A 17669-nucleotide genomic window follows, 5' to 3' on the forward strand; every position below is an offset into this window, starting at 1 on the left:
ACCCCATGGACTGTAGACCACCAGGCTCCTCTGTCCATGGGATTTCCCAGCCAAGTATACTGGAGTGGGTTGCCATTTCCTTCTCCAGGGGATCTTCCCGATTCTGGGATCAAGCTCACCTCTCCTGAATTGCAGGCAGATTCTTTATTGCTCAGTCACCATTGTACCCACATACTAGAATATTAAAAAACCATTAAAATGGCTGTTTTGAAGACTAACGTGTACATTATAGTTTTTAACTACATTAAAAAAAAAAAAAACAGTGAAACAGCCAACATCTTTTGAGTGTACTGATATTTGCTAGGTTTCAGACAATGTGCCGATGATTTATAAATGCTACCTCATGTAATGCCCTCTGTCACCTTAAAATAAGGCTCTGTGTCATCTCCACTTTGAATTGGTAGGAGTAGTTTCAACTCCTTGGGAATAGTATAGTTCTGGGCAAATATAACAAGCCAGTGCAGTGAGCGTCTCTCTCAGAAAGTGCAGAGGATTGAGAGCTACTTATGAGAACTTGTCCTGAGACAAGAAGTCAGGTTCACAGACTTCCGCCCATTGAGAAAGGCTGGGCAGTAGCAGACAGGAGTAATTCAGCGGTTGCCCAGCTGGGCCTCCATTAGACTCAGTTCTGAGCTATGTGGAATCAGGATAACGCTTTGAAAGAGGGCTGGGTGAGTGAGTCCTTTCACTAAAGTCCTGCATACCATTAAGACAAAAGCAGCACTGACACGACCCCGACTAAACAAGTACGATCCTGGGGTCTGGGGAAGGTATTAATTTTTCCCTGAACAACAAAACATAAAGTAGTTTTGTCATCCTTTGAAAGGGATGCAGTCTGCTGCTCAACAGGAGACGGTACCTGGAGGGCGTGGCTGATCCCGGCGGCTCGGGAGTGGTGCCAAGGATCATGCCTGGAGAATTCGGGGAGTGAGGCGACAGGAGTTTCCTAAGCGCTCCCCTGAGGACTCAGAGATAATTGCTGGAACTGAAGTTCTGTGCAAGCAGGTAGCAGCACGAGGGTGCAAAGCTCGCATTATTAAGCATTCAAACCAGAGACGGCTGATTCAGGTCAATGTATGACAAAACCCACTACAATATTGTAAAGTAATTAGCCTCCAACTAATAAAAATAAATGGGAAAACAAACAAACAAACAAACCATAGATGGATGGACAGAGGGCAACAGTGGGAGTGTGCACTCGTATACATATATGACATTCTATACTCTTACACTGTATATATATTTATTATGGGTATTTCTGCAGTGTTGGAATAAAAGTAACATGATTTTCTTCTCTTTTCTGTATTTTCTAAATTTTCTGCAGTGATTACGTATTACTTTAAAAATAAAATATATCAAAATTTTACAAAGAAATACAATAGTATAAGCATTCCTTTTCCTATCCAACTGTTCTGCACATATTTGATCTTTTTCTAAATTATTTTTTATTAAAGTATAGTTGATGGATGCACATATTCAACTTTCCCATTAGACTTATAAACTTGATCCCACTTGAGAGGAAACACTGTCTGTGTCTCTGTATCACTCAAGTCTGTGCGATTACATATGCTGCATAGTCAAAACAGTTGATACTATCTTTGAATAATAATTATCAGTTTTTAACACATTTATTATTCAAAGTGAGAAATATAGGCTATTTCCCACTGGAATTTTGGTGAATTCTGTCTCAGAATATATTTTCCCACAGATTCAGTATTGCTCATGATGCTGAAATTCACTGACCAACCTATAAAAGAACAGGATAGCTTCAGTCCCAGGCTATAAAAACTAACCACCACGTGTACCTACATAGTGAAACTACCCTATTTCCAAGCACTTACTGGGGCTGCTATGAATTCGGAACTCCAAGTAGCCAAAGCCATAATAGGAGGGGCAGAGGGTTTACTGCCAGTTCATGCAAAATCTGGACTTCTCTTTCCTTCCAATGACATGAAAAGGGCACAAACTTTGCAGTCAAACTTAACTTCGGCTCAAGTTAGGTCCTCCATTCCCTAGTGTGTCTGATGATGGGGAAGATACTTGGCCTCCCTGACCCTCATCTACAAAAAGAGAATTTGAACACCTATAGCATTCGCCTGCCAGTGCAGGAGATGTGGGTTCAATACCTGGTCTGGGAAGATCTCCAGGAAAATGAAATGGAATCCACTCTAGTATTCTGGCCTGGGAAATCCCATGGACAGAGGAGCCTGGTGGGCTACAGTCCATGGAGTCGCAGAGAATCAGACATGACTTAGTGACTGAACGACAACAAACAATACTTTGCAAGGTTTTTGTGAAGACCAAAGATTACACTATGTTAAAAGACAGAGTACAGTAACTGACATACTGGAGGCATGCAGCACATAATGGCAAAGATAATATGAGTAATTATATTAATTATTTCAGCAAATGATGGCAAAGATAATGAATAATTATAGTAATAACACGACTTGCAACGGTCTGTTTCAAATTACTGGTTGTTTCCAACCGTTGTCTCCCTTCTCCCTGATTCCCACAATAAATGGTACATTGTCACAACTTCTTACCTATCTACCCATTTACTCACTCAGTAAATAACGGATGAGCATTTTTATAATTTCTCTGAGGATTTTAGCTGTAGATTTAACAATAATAGAGAAGACAGAGGAGGTAGGAAGGCTCCCTCATAGGTACCCTTCTTCTCTTTCCTCACAAGCTTTGGGGATTCCAGGTGTCTTCATAGCCTGGCTCCTCCCAAGCCCTCAAGTCTCAATCCCCAGAATTTCTCTCCTCTCGCTCACCTATGCCTCAGACACAACTGTTGGGCTCTCCTCAATCCTGCTGGGTCAGCGGGCTTCTGCATGCACTTCCCCAGAGGCACCAGTGGAGGGCCGACCGAGCTTCCAGAGAAGACAGAAGCAGCTTATCTAGACAAGGAGAAACACTCACTGATCCAGGATAGGTAAGTGGGGGGAAAGGCTCCCACTACGAGAATGCAAGTCTGGGAATGAGATCTAGAGCAAAGGCATCGGCATCGTGTTACCTTTCCTTGACACTCCGGATATAAAGGCTGCCTTTTCTATAGCTGGGGACTCTGTGACATTTGGAAGCAAGGCGCAAAGCCTCCCATAATTTGTCACATACTTGTGATCTGCTTGCAGTGAATTTATCTCCTCTCCCCTCCCTCCCACCTCCACCTCCCCATCTCTCTACCTCTCAACCTGACTGCTATTTAAAAATTCCCCCAAAAAATAAAAATAAAAATAAAAATTCCTCTAATTCTATATATTCCTTTAGTTTTCAATATTTCAATTTACCTTTTGAAATCTTAGATCCTATTTTTAATCCTCAACACCAAATTGTTTCCGGCTCTTCATTTCAATGATATTGATCTTTTATTTTCATTACATCTATCCATCCTTTCATTTGAAGCACACTCTAATCTTAACTATCTTAAGTCTAACCCTCCTATCTTAAGTCTTAACCCTTCAACCCTGTATTTTTCTTCACTGTATTTTAAATTCTTTTCTCTTGAACCAGCATTCTCTTTCTATTTTTCTCTATCTTATTGCGCGACTTCATTTCTGCCTTCTCTTTATAATCATGCTGAATTTTGTCTTTTCCTTTCAGGAATCCCTTCATTTTTTTTTTTTTTCTTTTCATGTCTATGTGAACTTATGCTTTGGCAATCAGTCAGAACTATATAGGAGAGAACCCCTACCACTTCCCAGAAAATAGAGGGCTTTGTCCAGCCTCGCTCTTAATTCCCAGTATGTATTTTTCCAGAATATTCTAAAAATCTCTACATTATCAGTCTCTATGTTATTACTTTCTCCATACAGGAAACACCATGAATTCACCAGAACAGGGATGCTTCCTAGTATTTCACACTTTTTATTATCTAGCCTTTACACGAAGAGTTTCAAGCTTTAAAAATTGTAACCAGCATTATAGCCCTTTGACGAGGGCACGCTAACAGCTACATGTTGGCTGTTAAGCACACGTGCTCTGAGCCAAATAACCTGGGTACAAATTCCAGTTCAGCAACTTATTTACCTACTGCATGATCTCATACCAGTTCTTCTTGCCTTCTTAGCCTCAATTCCCTCACAATTAAAATGGGGTAACGACATTACCTCCTAAATCTGTGGTCAGGATTTGGTGAGATAACATACATAAAGGATGCCTATTTGTACCAGAAAACTTCCTCAAGGGGAAGCAAATCTTGAACTCTAAAAGTAAAGTATTATATGTTCACATTAGCCTGGGCTAAAAAAAGAATGGTTAACAAAGTGTTACAATGATCATTGGATGCTTACCGAAAAGGTTTAAAGACTAGATTGTGATCAGTTCATTTTGGGAGCTAAGAAAGGACTTCAAGTGTCAGTTGGTTTATGAATTTTAAATACTATGATAGAACAAGTGTCAACCCTGTGCTTGCCGACCACGATAACATGCTTATTCTCAAGGCAACAAAACCTTGGCCTCGCTTGGAAAGACGATATTCTCGGACTAGTAATATTTAGACCCTGCAAGAGCAAGTCTTAGAGTAAATAACTCAATTAGAAATAAGCTAGCACTTCTGTTGATCTTGAGGAAGAAAGAACTATGAGGACCAGTCTCCCTTCTCCTGAGGACAAGATGCGGGGCATGTGAGGAGGGTAGGAAGGGAGGGTGGGCTTTAAAGGGGAACCTGCCCAATGTCAGGAGGTGGAGTGATTTCAATTAATTGTGCCTTTGTCATTGCTGTTGCTGTGTGTACAAAAAGACCCTTACTTTTGCTTTTCAGTCTGTAATTCCTCCTCTTGAGCTTTGCACAAGTCTTCTTTAAGGTTGATGACTTGGTCACAGGATAATGGTGGAGAAATGTAAGTTCCATCGACTTGCAGGTCATCAAAACAAGGCTTTCTGAAGGCATACGCGTCATCACAGCAGTGACCCACAGAAGCATTGATGGGCTCCGTCTCGTGCCTTCTGCATAAAGCTCCAAGAATTAACTTTGCCTGCCCCAGAAAAGAATTAAAATAAGAGCCATAAGTTTTGTGGTCGTTAGGATTATTTTTTTTTATCCATAGAAAACTATTCTCAAATTCTACTTTTTGCTAAACTCAGCCTGAATGTTATCATCTGGGAAAGAGCAAGAGTGTCAGGTGAAGCCTAGTTCTCAGCCTTGACCTGCACCTTCCTATTATCCTCAAAGTGAGTTCCCTTGAACCCCACTTCTCAAATTCCTTCCCAGCCCAGTTTACAGACAAGTGTTGGCTTGAGGCAGGAGTTCTTTATGCTGTATCAAGTTAAAATCAAGCCTCTGGTCAACACAACTGCTAATTTGATCCAGATATAAGACTGATGATTGGATTTATTACTTAAAAAGCTCAAATCCAATGTGTTTCTATGTTTCATAACTGGGCATTGGTAATCACCATCAAACCACCATCAAAGGTATATGGCAAATCCTGTATAAACATTTGTTGAATTATTGGAAAAAATGAGTAAATGAATGGTGAAAGGAATCCCTGAATCTTCTTTCGGTTACCTCTTTCATTTTCTTGTCTCCTTCTAGAACAGTCACCTTGCCTTGCTCCCATTGTGGTGTCTGATACTTACTCTAATGCTGGCTGCAAGCCTGCTCTAGGCCCCTCTGAGTATGACCACACAAATGCCCTGTCACTTGTGTATGTGGGGATGAAGTGGCTGAAACCATGGAGTACCAGCGTTCAGTTTACGAGTTTATCCATTTTCACAGTAACCAAAAAGATCACCTAAAAGCAAGGTTTTAGGGATATAAACCACGAGTTCCCTAAGGAAGGCATGATTGTTAATAAAAATTTAAAATAAAAGGAAGACAGAGCTGGATAATAAAAATTTTAAATCTGCAACCAAAACAATTATATTTTATCAGAAAAAATACTCACACATCTGGTGCTGGAAGTGTTGTGAGTAGGATAATCGTGTGAGAGTAAAGGAGATACACAGAGGAAAACTGGCTATTTTTTTTACTACATTTTTTATTAGGATGAGTTAGTCTGAAATCAGCAAAATCACTTTTGTTGACTTGAAAATCCAAGGAATAGATCTTGAGATATGATCCAGGCAAAGGTCTGATGAATCTGACATCCCCAGTTTTTGCAAAGTGAGGGTCTTACCCTTGCTGTCAATCAAAGACTATTGGCATGAACAGACCAGAAAGAAATTCTCCCAAGGACAGAATTATTAGGGTCCAGTGACAACTCACAGATGGGTCCGCCGACCTGAGATTGATGCTGGGGCCTGGAGTTGAGAACTTCCCACGACAGGCAAACGTGCAGTCAAGGGTGTGCTTACCGAGTCCTCCATGCAGACAAACTGGGGCTCTTGATCCAGTGGGCAGCACTTGCTGGCAGCAGCTGCCATGTTCTTCGTGAGAACAATCAACTCCTGAGCAGACAGCTGTGGGGCTTTCTTCGTATAAAGGACTATGAGCCTGAAAGTATAACGTTTTCTTATTCCTGGAGATGACTCTGTGCCTCAAATGAAGAATTCTACAAAGTGTTTGTCATCATCTGATATTTATCTGGGATGAGCAAGTTATTAAACTGGGCTTAAGTCTATTCTTTTAGATCCTATTTCAGTGGTCCAATAGCTTCTTCAGTAGACCTAGAATTCTCTTTCCACATCACACATTGCTCCATGCTGATCCAGTTTTTTCTACATAGGATCAAGGATGCTATGATAGCTAATGTGGGTGACTGCAAAATCAGACTCAGAGTAAACAGCTCCTGAAATAAATATATGCACAGGTCTTTAAGGCATGTATTGGTTGTTTGCGATGTGTAGGAACAGAAGCTACAGCAGCGATCAGGAAACATTTACTGCTCTCCTGGGCTCATGCCCTAGTTGGGAAGATAAAAGAGTACACTCGGGGTGGTGAGAGGAACACAGAATGCTAGGTGTACATAGAATGGCATCTAATTCCACCCCAGGGAGGTCAGGTAGGCCTACCAAAGGAAATGACATGTGAGCTGAGATCCTGACAATAACTAAAAATGACCCAGGTGAAGGGGAGTGAAAGTAAGGGTGGAGCATTTAGAAAGTCACTGAGTGAGGTTTTGTTTTTCTTAATTGGGGGGATTGGAAATTGAAAAGAGGGGAAAATGGAAAACAGTGTGGAGATTTCTTAAAAAACTGGAAATAGAACTGCCATGTGACCCAGCAATCCCACTTCTGGGCATACACACTGAGGAAACCAGATCTGAAAGAGACACGTGCACCCCAATGTTCATTGCAGCACTGTTTATAATAGCCAGGACATGGAAGCAACCTAGATGCCCATCAGCAGATGAATGGATAAGGAAGCTGTGGTACATATACACCATGGAATATTACTCAGCCGTTAAAAAGAATTCATTTGAATCAGTTCTAATGAGATGGATGAAACTGGAGCCCATTATACAGAGTGAAGTAAGCCAGAAAGATAAAGAACTTACAGCATACTAACACATATATATGGAATTTAGAAAGATGGTAACAATAACCATGTATGCAAAACAGAAAAAGAGACACAGAAGTACAGAACAGACTTTTGAACTCTGTGGGAGAAGGTGAGGGTGGGATGTTTCGAAAGAACAGCTTGTATATTATCTATGGGGAAACAGATCACCAGCCCAGGTGGGATGCATGAGACAAGTGCTCGGGCCTGGTGCACTGGGAAGACCCAGAGGAATCGGGTGGAGAGGGAGGTGGGAGGGGGGATCGGGATGGGGAATGCCTGTAAATCTATGGCTGATTCATATCAATGTATGACAAAACCCACTGAAATGTTGTGAAGTAATTAGCCTCCAACTAATTAAAAAAAAAAAGAGAGAGAGAAAAAGAAAAAAAAGAAAGAGAAAAGAAAAAAAAAAAGCAAAAGGAGTCCAAAGAGAGATTCTAACCATATAAAGAAAATGAAACAAAAAAAAAGAAGCAGCTTTACAATGCTTTTAAGATCGTTACGGTCGCTCTATAAAGAATCAACTGGAGGTGGCAAGAGGCAGAGTCGGGGAAGGAAAAGCCATGTCAGTCATTCAAGTGAGAGAGGCTGGTGGCCTGGACTAGGAGAGTGGTGGTGGGAACTGAGGAATACAGGGGAAAATTTGAATGAGAAAGACTACAGCACCGGACAACAGAATATCAGAATCATTTATTGCATTTATATTATAATGGAGTTAGGGAAATAATGTAGCTGCTTCTTAAAGTATGACCCCTGGATTGGCAGGATCAGTACCCCTGGGTACTTGTTAGAAACATTAATACATATTCTCATGCACCATCCCAGATTTACTGACTCAGAAACTCTAGAGGAGAGCTGTGTTTCAACAAATCCTCCAAGTGGTCTTTTTTTTTTTTTTCCCAGGTAGTTTTGATGCACTCTGAAGTATGAGAGCCATGGGTCTAATCCTTAAATTAGACATTAACAAACACAACAGTTAAAAGAAAATAAAAACAAATATTCTGTCTGAAATGAGAATAGTTTCTCTGGTTCCATTATTCCAGTCATTTAAGTTCAGTATTATGAACACTATATCAAACCGAATTTTTCCCCAGCACTCTGCTTCTAAGTAGACTATACTAGTAACATCTTAAACATTACTGAAAATTGGCCTTTTTTTTTTTTTTTATATCTTAATCTTTAACATGGGCTTCCCAAGTGTCTCAGTGGGTAAAGAATCTGCCTGCAATGCAGGAGACCCAGACAGACTTGGGTTCAATGTCTGGGTTGGGAAGATTCCCTGGAGAAGAACATAGCAAACAATTCCAGTATTCTTGCCTGGAAAATCCCATGAAAAGAGGAGCCTGGTGGGCTACGGTTCGTAGGGTCACAAAGAGTTGGACACAATTGAAGTGACGGAGCACACATGCACACAATCTTTGACATAAATGGGATTTGCCAGGCTCTCTGCACACAGAGTTTTTTTGTGCACTCCCTGACTAATAACTAAGGTATCCATTTATTTCCACCTCTTGATGGTGAAAATACTGTAGTGCTATGGTGACCTGACTTGAAACTGACAAAGCAACCCTATATCAGATCTCTGTTGCAGCCTTGACTCCAAATTGCAGGCAAAGCCCCAAGCTAAATGTACAGGTGAAAGGTAGAGGCTCCTATGAGATTGCAGAAGGGGGTCAGGGCTGCTGGCTCCCTAACCTCTGGGCATTGATTAGAATCTGGAAACTGGACCAAAAAGCAAAGCAAAAGCACACAAAGTTATGTAGTCAAGTATCTTATCAAGATAAGGATAGCTGGGTTAATTTGGAACTGATTTTTTCCCTGGCCTCTGAGGTTTTAAGGTTGAATATAGACTCTTAGCAACTCTTAGCAGCAAAAGTTAACAAAAACGACATAGTCTGGACAACATCTTAGAAGCATACCTGTCGTGAAAGTTACTATCTCCTAATTTCTCACGTACATCACACTGATTTTTCACACGCTCATGGCTTTTCACGAACCACTCTTTGAAACATCCCTTCCTGAAAAATAAAGATAATCAGTGTTTGCCTGTTGTTGCGACAATATATCTTGAGGTTAGATTGCAAAATCATCTTCTGTAATAGTTTAATGTAACTGTTTTACTAAACCCAGGGTTTTATTTACTCAGTGAGTTTGGAAATGTTGAAAAAACACATTTGCTATAACAGGAATGGCCATGTACTTTGTGGAGGAAAAAAGTGGGACAACCAGACTGATATTTAGTTTCCTCTGATATGAACTCATTTGTGGGTTTAAATGGCATATTTTACAAGTATGAAGCTAGTCATTCATCAAGCCAGAAAGAGGTCCTTAAAAGTAATTTATAGATCAAAGTTCAATTGATCAGAATATGCGTGTATATATTGCTTATTTTTAATAACACAGCATTTTTATATAAACAGTACAGATATGGGGATATGGGTGTAGATATAAAAATATAGATACATATTAAGAAGTAAGGTTTAATAAAAACACGTACCAGATGTGAAGCATTCCACAAATACACATTGAAGGAAATCACATGGAATTCTCAGAGCTAAATACAAATTGAAAAAGTTCTTGAACAGTGCAAATAAATCCCAGTGGGAAGATACAACTGACCTTGCAGACTTAGCCCTTCGCTAGGAACACTGGTTATCATCTTAAGTAATCAGACCCAGTCCACCTGATTCTAATAAGCAGTGTTCAATAGTAAAAATTTTACCCAATTTGCAAACTGTTTGTCTGGATTCAACCCTTCTTGCCTGAGTGGCACTGGACTAGTCACCTGAACCTCTGAAACCCAATACTTTCATCTATAAAATGTAGCTAGTAATTCTGCCATTACCTATCTTACCAAGCTGCCCTGAGAATAAAATAGGACCCTGGTTGTAAAGCTACTTTGTAAACTCTAAACACCCATTATTATCATAATAAGGGTGATTGTGAAATCTACAGGTGATGCATTGAAAGGGTGTTAACCAGATCTTCTAGGATCCAATGCCTGATGATCTGAGGTGGAGCTGATGTAATAATAACAGAAATAAAGTGCACAATAAATGTAATGTGCTTGAATCATCCTAACCATCTCCCCCCACCTCCCCACCACCCCGGTTCATAGAAAAATTGTCTTCCATGAAATGGGTCCCTGGTGCCAAAAAGGTTGGGGACCGCTGTTAACCTACAGAAGACTAAATCACCTTCATTTAGCTTTCTCTCCAGGAACAGGAAGATGCCAGATGTACCTGCTTGGACTCAGAACAAGAAATGCCTTCGCCCTCTATCCCCATCTCTCTGTCAATGCACAAGCCACTCATTAGCATAACAAAAGCCAGACCCTCCTGGCTCCTGGTAACCCGTGGATGATAGATCACCTGGTCAGAGATTTGTAAGGTCACCTGATTTTTCATGTCAACTGCACAACAGGAGCCGCTGCCTGCAAACAGTATGATTTCTGGCTTGAAATAGGGACAGTGTCCAGGCCTGCTTGGTGGAAATGTTCAACCTTCCCTCACCCTAACAGGCTATGCTTTCATGCTACCTGCTACCAGGCCAAGCAAACTTAAAAGAGAAAATTGTACAGAGAATGTTTCATAAAACACAGAATTTATAAGGCAGTGACTCATGCAGAGAGTTGCTGCTGTGTAATGATGTGACCTTTGGTTTAGACAGAAATCATAGTTTTTGTGTAATGCTTGCAATCAGAACATGCATAATTATCTAATAAAAGCATGGTACTACTAACAGCACTGGACTTTTCTCTATTTGTAATCACACCACAAATATGAGAAATAGGTTTTTAAAAAAGGAATTTACCCCATGGCTATAGCATTCCAGAGGATTTTCTAATTTACAGCATCTTCCCAATAAATTTTGATATACTGCATCCACTCTTAAAATGACTGAAACTGCCAACTCTGGGTGTCTTCTTGTGTATTCATAAAGAAACCTGTTTCCACATGAAGCAAATTAGAGACTAAACAGTTAAGTTTCTGAAGTCATATTTTTCTTTCAAAAGCCATCTATGCGATTTATTCAATATTCTAACTGAATTTAAGGTATTTGAAAATCTTTGGTGACTGGCAGGGAGGTTTTTCTGGCTATGTTTTGAGATAAGGAAACCAAATCAATAAAATTACATGATTTTTCCAAAGTCACACAACAGTGAGTGGCAGACTCAAACTTGAACCTAAAATATTCTGATAAACTTTAGTTCTTGGCTCAGGGTCTCTCCTTACTGTTGCTAGAAATTCATTTCAAGTGTGTAGATGAGAACATTTTTCCTAATGACCTTTGAGGCTAGATTTTATAAATATTACACTTTTTATAAGTATTAAATCACCATCTTCCCCTTGTTCATAATCTATACATTCTTCTGGGTTACAAGAAAGAGAAATTTTGACTCTAAAATACTTCTAAAAGAATCATAGAATTGCAGGAGGGATTTTTGAAGTGCGTTAAGGAGGGACCTTACCTAACTGCCTCAGTTTACAGTTGGAACATAAAAGCCTGGGGAAGTTAAATGGCTTGAACTGCGTTTCAAAGCAGATACATGACTGAATTAGACTGGAACTCAGGTCTCCCAACTCACAGACTAATGTGATTTCCACTAAGTTGTGCCTATCCACTTTTTCAGGACGAAATGCAAGTCTAGGGAAAGTGAGTTCAGATAGTGACATTTACTTTTATAAGCCAATGTCAAATGTAGTTGCAGAAATATCACTAAAGTCACTCAACAGAAAACTTTGAAGAAAACTCAAATTTTTATGCTTTGTTAGAATTTAGTTGCTCCAAATAATACTTTACACAGTGACTTTAGAAATATTTCAGTGACAAAGTAATACTATCTTAATATTTCATCTTGAAATCAGTTTGCTTTATGACCCAAATAAATAGTACTTCTGCATGGGCACCAGAGATGTTAGTACTCCATCTCTTTTATCTTGAAATGCTATGCAATAGCTTTGATAGTAGATATTAAAATAATCAGAAGAGCTGGCCATACTAATCTGAGGCCCTTACTTAAACATGACTCTAAGTCTCTCAGAGCAAAGCTTGCACACGCTTAACACTCACTTCATTTTTAAAAATTCCTATATTGGTTGTCAACATTTAGAACTCAAGAGACCTTCAACTCCCCTCCAAAAAGTTGATCCAACCACCCAAAGCCTACATTCCCACATGGCCACAAGTAGTTAGAGCCAAATAGTAGCTGCCACCTTGGACTACACAGAACATATCCTCTTGACCATTTAACCATTGACTGATATCATTGACTAGCCTCTGCCATCATTCAAGTTTGCAACTTCTACCAAAGAATCCATAAATACAATATCCCTTTATTAAGGTTTTAAAAAAAGCCTTATTACTCTTGTAGGAAGAAATCTTGCTTGTCAGTGAATTGTTTGCATACAGACTGATCTTCTGTAAACCTGCGAAGGGGCAGGGGTGAGAGATCAGGTTTGTCATCGTTTTCCGAGTTGATAATGCATTCTCCTCGGAATGGTTCTGGCAGTTCACAGCATGGAGAGAATTTGCTAGATAGAATAGCCTGTTTAGAGCAGATGTAGTTCATAAGCTGACTCTATAAAACAGAAAGGGAAGCAGTTATTCTTGATGACTTCATTCTGAACATATTTATTTTTATTGAGAAAAGCAGAGAAAAACTTGGCCTCATGTTGCTTTTTTCTTGCAAACTGAAAGATCAGAAAGGCCAGTTATACTGACTCTTTCTAATAAGAAAGCTTCCCTACTTGACCTTACTCAAGTGTCACAGCTCTCAAAGAACTTAAAGGAAGATGGACTATATTACTGTTTTCAAGTTTAGCCCAACAAAATACAAATAGAGAGTTTTATCACTTGCTATTGTTATTGTTTTAGGATCCCAGTTGAGAAAACATTTTGTCTCTGTCATTTTCTATATACATTACCATGATATTACTATTACACTTACATATTTACTTGTATGTTAAAAGTAGAAGTGAAAGTGTGAGTCGCTCAGCTGTGCCCAACTCTTTGCCATCCCATGGCCTGTAGGCCACCAGGCTCTACTGCTCATGGAAGTCTCCAGGCAAGAATACTGGAGAGGGGTAGACATTCCCTTCTCCAGGGAATCTTTCTGATGGCAAGAATACACAGAAGAATTATACAAAAAAGATCTTCATGACCCAGATAACCATGATGGTGTGATCACTCACCTAGAGTCAGACATCCTGGAATGAGAAGTCAAGTGGGCCTTAGGAAGCATCACTACGAACAAAGCTAGTGGAGGTGATGGAATTCCAGTTGAGCTATTTCAAATCCTAAAAGATGATGTTATGAAAGTGCTGCACTCAATATGCCAACAAATCTGGAAAACTCAACAGTGGCCACAGGCCTGGATAAGGTCAGTTTTCATTCCAATCACAAAGAAAGGCAATGCCAAAGAATGCTCAAACTACTGCACAATTACAGTCATATCACATGTTAGCAAAGTAATGTTCAAAATTCTCCAAGCCAGGCTTCAACAGTACCTGAACCGTGAACTTCCAGACGTTCAAGCTGGATTTTAAAAAGGCAGAGGAACCAGAGATCAAATTGCCAACATCCGTGGGATCATCAAAAAAGCAAGAGAGTTCCAGAAAAACATCTGCTTTTGCCCTATTGACTATGCCAAAACCTTTGACTGTGTGGATCACAACAAACTGTGGAAAATTCTTAAAGAGATGGGAATACCAGACCACCTGACCTGCCTCCTGAGAAATCAGTATGCAGGTCAAGAAACAACAGTTAGAACTGGACATGGAACAACAGACTGGTTCCAAATAGGGAAAGGAGTACATCAAGCCTGTATATTGTCACCCTGCTTATTTAACTTATATGCAGAGAACATCATTTGAAATGCTGGGCTTGCCGGGAGAAATGTCCATAACCTCAGATATGTAGATGACACCATCCTTATGGCAGAAAGTGAAGAAGAACTAAAGAGCCTCTTGATGAAAGTGAAAGAGAAGAGTGAAAAAGCTGGCTTAAAACTCAACATTCAGAAAACTAAGATTGTGGCATTTGGTCCCATCACTTCTTAGCAAATAGATGGGGAAACAGTGGAAACAGTGGCTGACTTCAATTTGGGGGGCTCCAAATCACTGCAGATGGTGATTGCAGCCATGAAATTAGAAGATGCTTGCTCATTGGAAGAAAAGCTATACCAACCTAGATAACATATTAAAAAGCAGAGACATTACTTTACCAACAAAGGTCCGTCTTGTCAAGGCTATGGTTTTTCCAGTAATTGTGTATGGATTTGAGAGTTGGACTATAAAGAAAGCTGAGCACTGAAGAACTGATGCTTTTGAACTGTGGTGTTGGAGAAGACTCTTGAGAGTCCCTTGGACTGCAAGGAAATCCAACCAGTCCATCCTAAAGGAAATTAGTCCTGAATATTCATTGGAAGGACTGATGTTGGAGCTGAAATACTTTGGCCACCTAATGCGAAGAACCAAGTCATTGGAAAAGACCCTGATGCTGGGAATGATTGAAGGCGGGAGGAGAAGGAGATGACAGAGGATGAGATGGTTGGATGGCATCACCGACACAGTGGACATGAGTTGCTCCAGGGGTTGGTGATGGACAGGGAGACCTGGTGTGCTGCAGTCCATAGGGTCACAAAGAGTCGGACACAACTAAGTGACTGAACTGAACTGAACTAAACACACACACACACACACACACAAATTAGTACATGTATATATGAACAAACTAATCTCTACACTTAAGGAACTCACAGGTCTAGTTGGAGAGTTTAAATAATTAAATAACAAAACAATGCATTATAAAATAAATTGTTAGAGAAATATGTATATTATACTTCGGATGAGAAAAGAGAGATTGCAATCCCAACTGGATAAGATCAGAATAAAGTCTTGAATGATTTCAGTCTTGAATGACAAATATAAGTTAGTTGGAAACAAATGGAAAGAAAAAAGCATACTAGAATTATCCATGTTGGTCTATAAAGAGTCTTAGAGGTGACGACCATGACATACTTGGGAAATGATATATAGGATATTTCGAACTTACTGGGAATCTTTAGTTGAGATGAAGATTAAGGGATCAGGAGAGAAGGAGAATGTGCCAAAAGTCTAGATCTGAGAGTGGTTAAGTAAAAGCTGCATTATGGGGTCAGGTTGAGATCAATAGGGAGAATGTCTACATTAGTTAGGAGATAAGCCTGCCCTCAGTGGCTTACTAGGATCAAATCTGTTTCAATAAAGTCCTGTTGAAAGGGGAGGCATCAGGCCTGCGGGCAGTAGTTCTGGCAACAAGGCTGGCAAAGGCTCTGACATCATCCACCTGTAGATTCTAACATTGCCTTCAGGTTGGGAGTGTTTTGGCCAGGAGATTTTATAGGCCAGGCCGAGAAATGGCATTGAAAAAGATGCACTGGTAAAGCCCCTGATGCTGTGTAAGAGTGAAGGCAAGAGAAGAAGGGAGCAGCAGAGGATGAGATAGTTAGATGGCATCACTGACTCAACAGACATCAACAGACTCAACAGACTCCAGGAGCTGATGAAAAATGGAGGAGCCTGCCATGCTGCAGTCCATGGGGTTGCTAAGAATTGGACACGACTTAGCAACTGAAAAACAGCAACAAAAGAAATGATTTAAATCACTTCTGATCAGGCTCCACCTATTTGTAAGACTGGAGTCGTCTTGCTCCATTTTCCAAGAACACTATCTTGGAAAAGAATAATAAATTAAACGATCCTTTTGCAAAACTGATTAATTAAAGGAGAAGATATATATACATGAGGGATAAGGAGGTATAGTTACATAATCAATGTTTTTAGTTATCCAATAATAATAATGTCAGGCAGAACTCTATTTCTAAATGAGAAAATACTAGTGAAGGAGAAGTTTTAAAGGAAAACATATGTTTCAAGCCCTGACAAAAATAAGGATAGTTGAGTCTCATTATTCACAGTAGTTATAAACATTGAATTCGTGAATATTGAATCATCTGCCCTAGAGGAAATAGAGGATAAAGTTTCTACAAATCTCTGGCCACATGTTCGTCAACAAATCAAGAGATAACCCTTGTTTTGTGTATGTTTCTGTTTAAAAACTCCTTATTTAATATACAGCAGTCCTCCCACCCCTGTTTACTGCAGGGGAGACATTCCAAGATCCCCTAGTGGATGCCTGAAACTGCAGATAGTACCAAACCTATATTTTTTCCTGTACATGCGTACATATGATAAAGTTTAATTTACAAATTAGGCACAGTGAGAGATTAATAAAAGTAACATAATAAAATTGTAGCAATATAATGCAATAAAAGTTATGTGAATATGGTCTCTCTCTCTCTCTCAAAATACCTAACTGTGCAATTTTAATGTCTTTTCCATCTTAACTAACTAAGCACTTATCATGCACTGTAGCCAAAACTTTGGCAGTTTGAGGTGTGACAACAAAACTAACACGAATTTATTTTTCCTTCCTCACAATTTCACAGATAAAAAGATTTGTTCTTACCATAGATCTTGGTGACCTCAGCATATGATTTTTTTTCTATCCCTATTAAGGAGAACTTTCACCTTTCCACCTAAGGGATGCACTTTACAGTTTCTGTTTGGCCAGCATCATTACGCTTATGCACTGAAATCAATGTGTGACTTGAACCCAAGCACCCTGATCCCAGGGCAGCCAATCTGGTGACCTATATGACTAAGTGACTAATCCACAAAAAACGCTAGACAAAGAGATGATTCATCTCCCAGATGAGACGGAACAAGATGGCACAAGATTTCATCTTGCTGATCAGAATGGTGCCCAGTTTATTTAAACTTAGGAATTGTTTATTTCTGGATTTTTCTGTTTACTATTTTCAGATGGACGTTGACTATGGTTAACTGAAACCTTAGGAAGCAAAGCAGGAAATAAGGGGGACTCGAGTATTGACGATTTATTCACATTGAACTCACAGCCACTAACACTGTTACACATGCATGAACAAAGCTTATCTAAAATATACAGTCTTTCTTCAAGGCACAACACAGCTTCTTGTGCTTAGAAACTCTGGGCAATTCTTCAGTGTTATATGCAGGGCCATTTTAAACAGCTAAATCATCAACAAAAAATGCAGAAATGCAGAAAACATGGCATTAAATGAACTTTTTTTTTACAGCACAAGAGCTACGATGGGAAAGCAAGGACCATCGCCTTGTTCTTTTGCAATTGGAAC

The 17669-nt window shown here is 39.7% G+C and overlaps 1 protein-coding gene across 1 annotated transcript in view; it reads right to left on the reverse strand.

The window, feature by feature from the left end:
• Positions 1 to 17669, reverse strand: part of LOC122696465 (alpha-fetoprotein-like) — a 47419-nt gene that overhangs the window by 11408 nt on the left and 18342 nt on the right. The window contains 6 exon segments of the mRNA XM_043906492.1: positions 4756 to 4982; positions 6304 to 6442; positions 9370 to 9437; positions 9439 to 9468; positions 11264 to 11396; positions 12817 to 12879. Coding sequence (XP_043762427.1) covers positions 4756 to 4982; positions 6304 to 6442; positions 9370 to 9437; positions 9439 to 9468; positions 11264 to 11396; positions 12817 to 12879 — 660 coding nt within the window.

Source organism: Cervus elaphus, chromosome 6 (genome assembly GCF_910594005.1).
Source record: "Cervus elaphus chromosome 6, mCerEla1.1, whole genome shotgun sequence".
Lineage (NCBI taxonomy): Eukaryota > Metazoa > Chordata > Mammalia > Artiodactyla > Cervidae > Cervus > Cervus elaphus.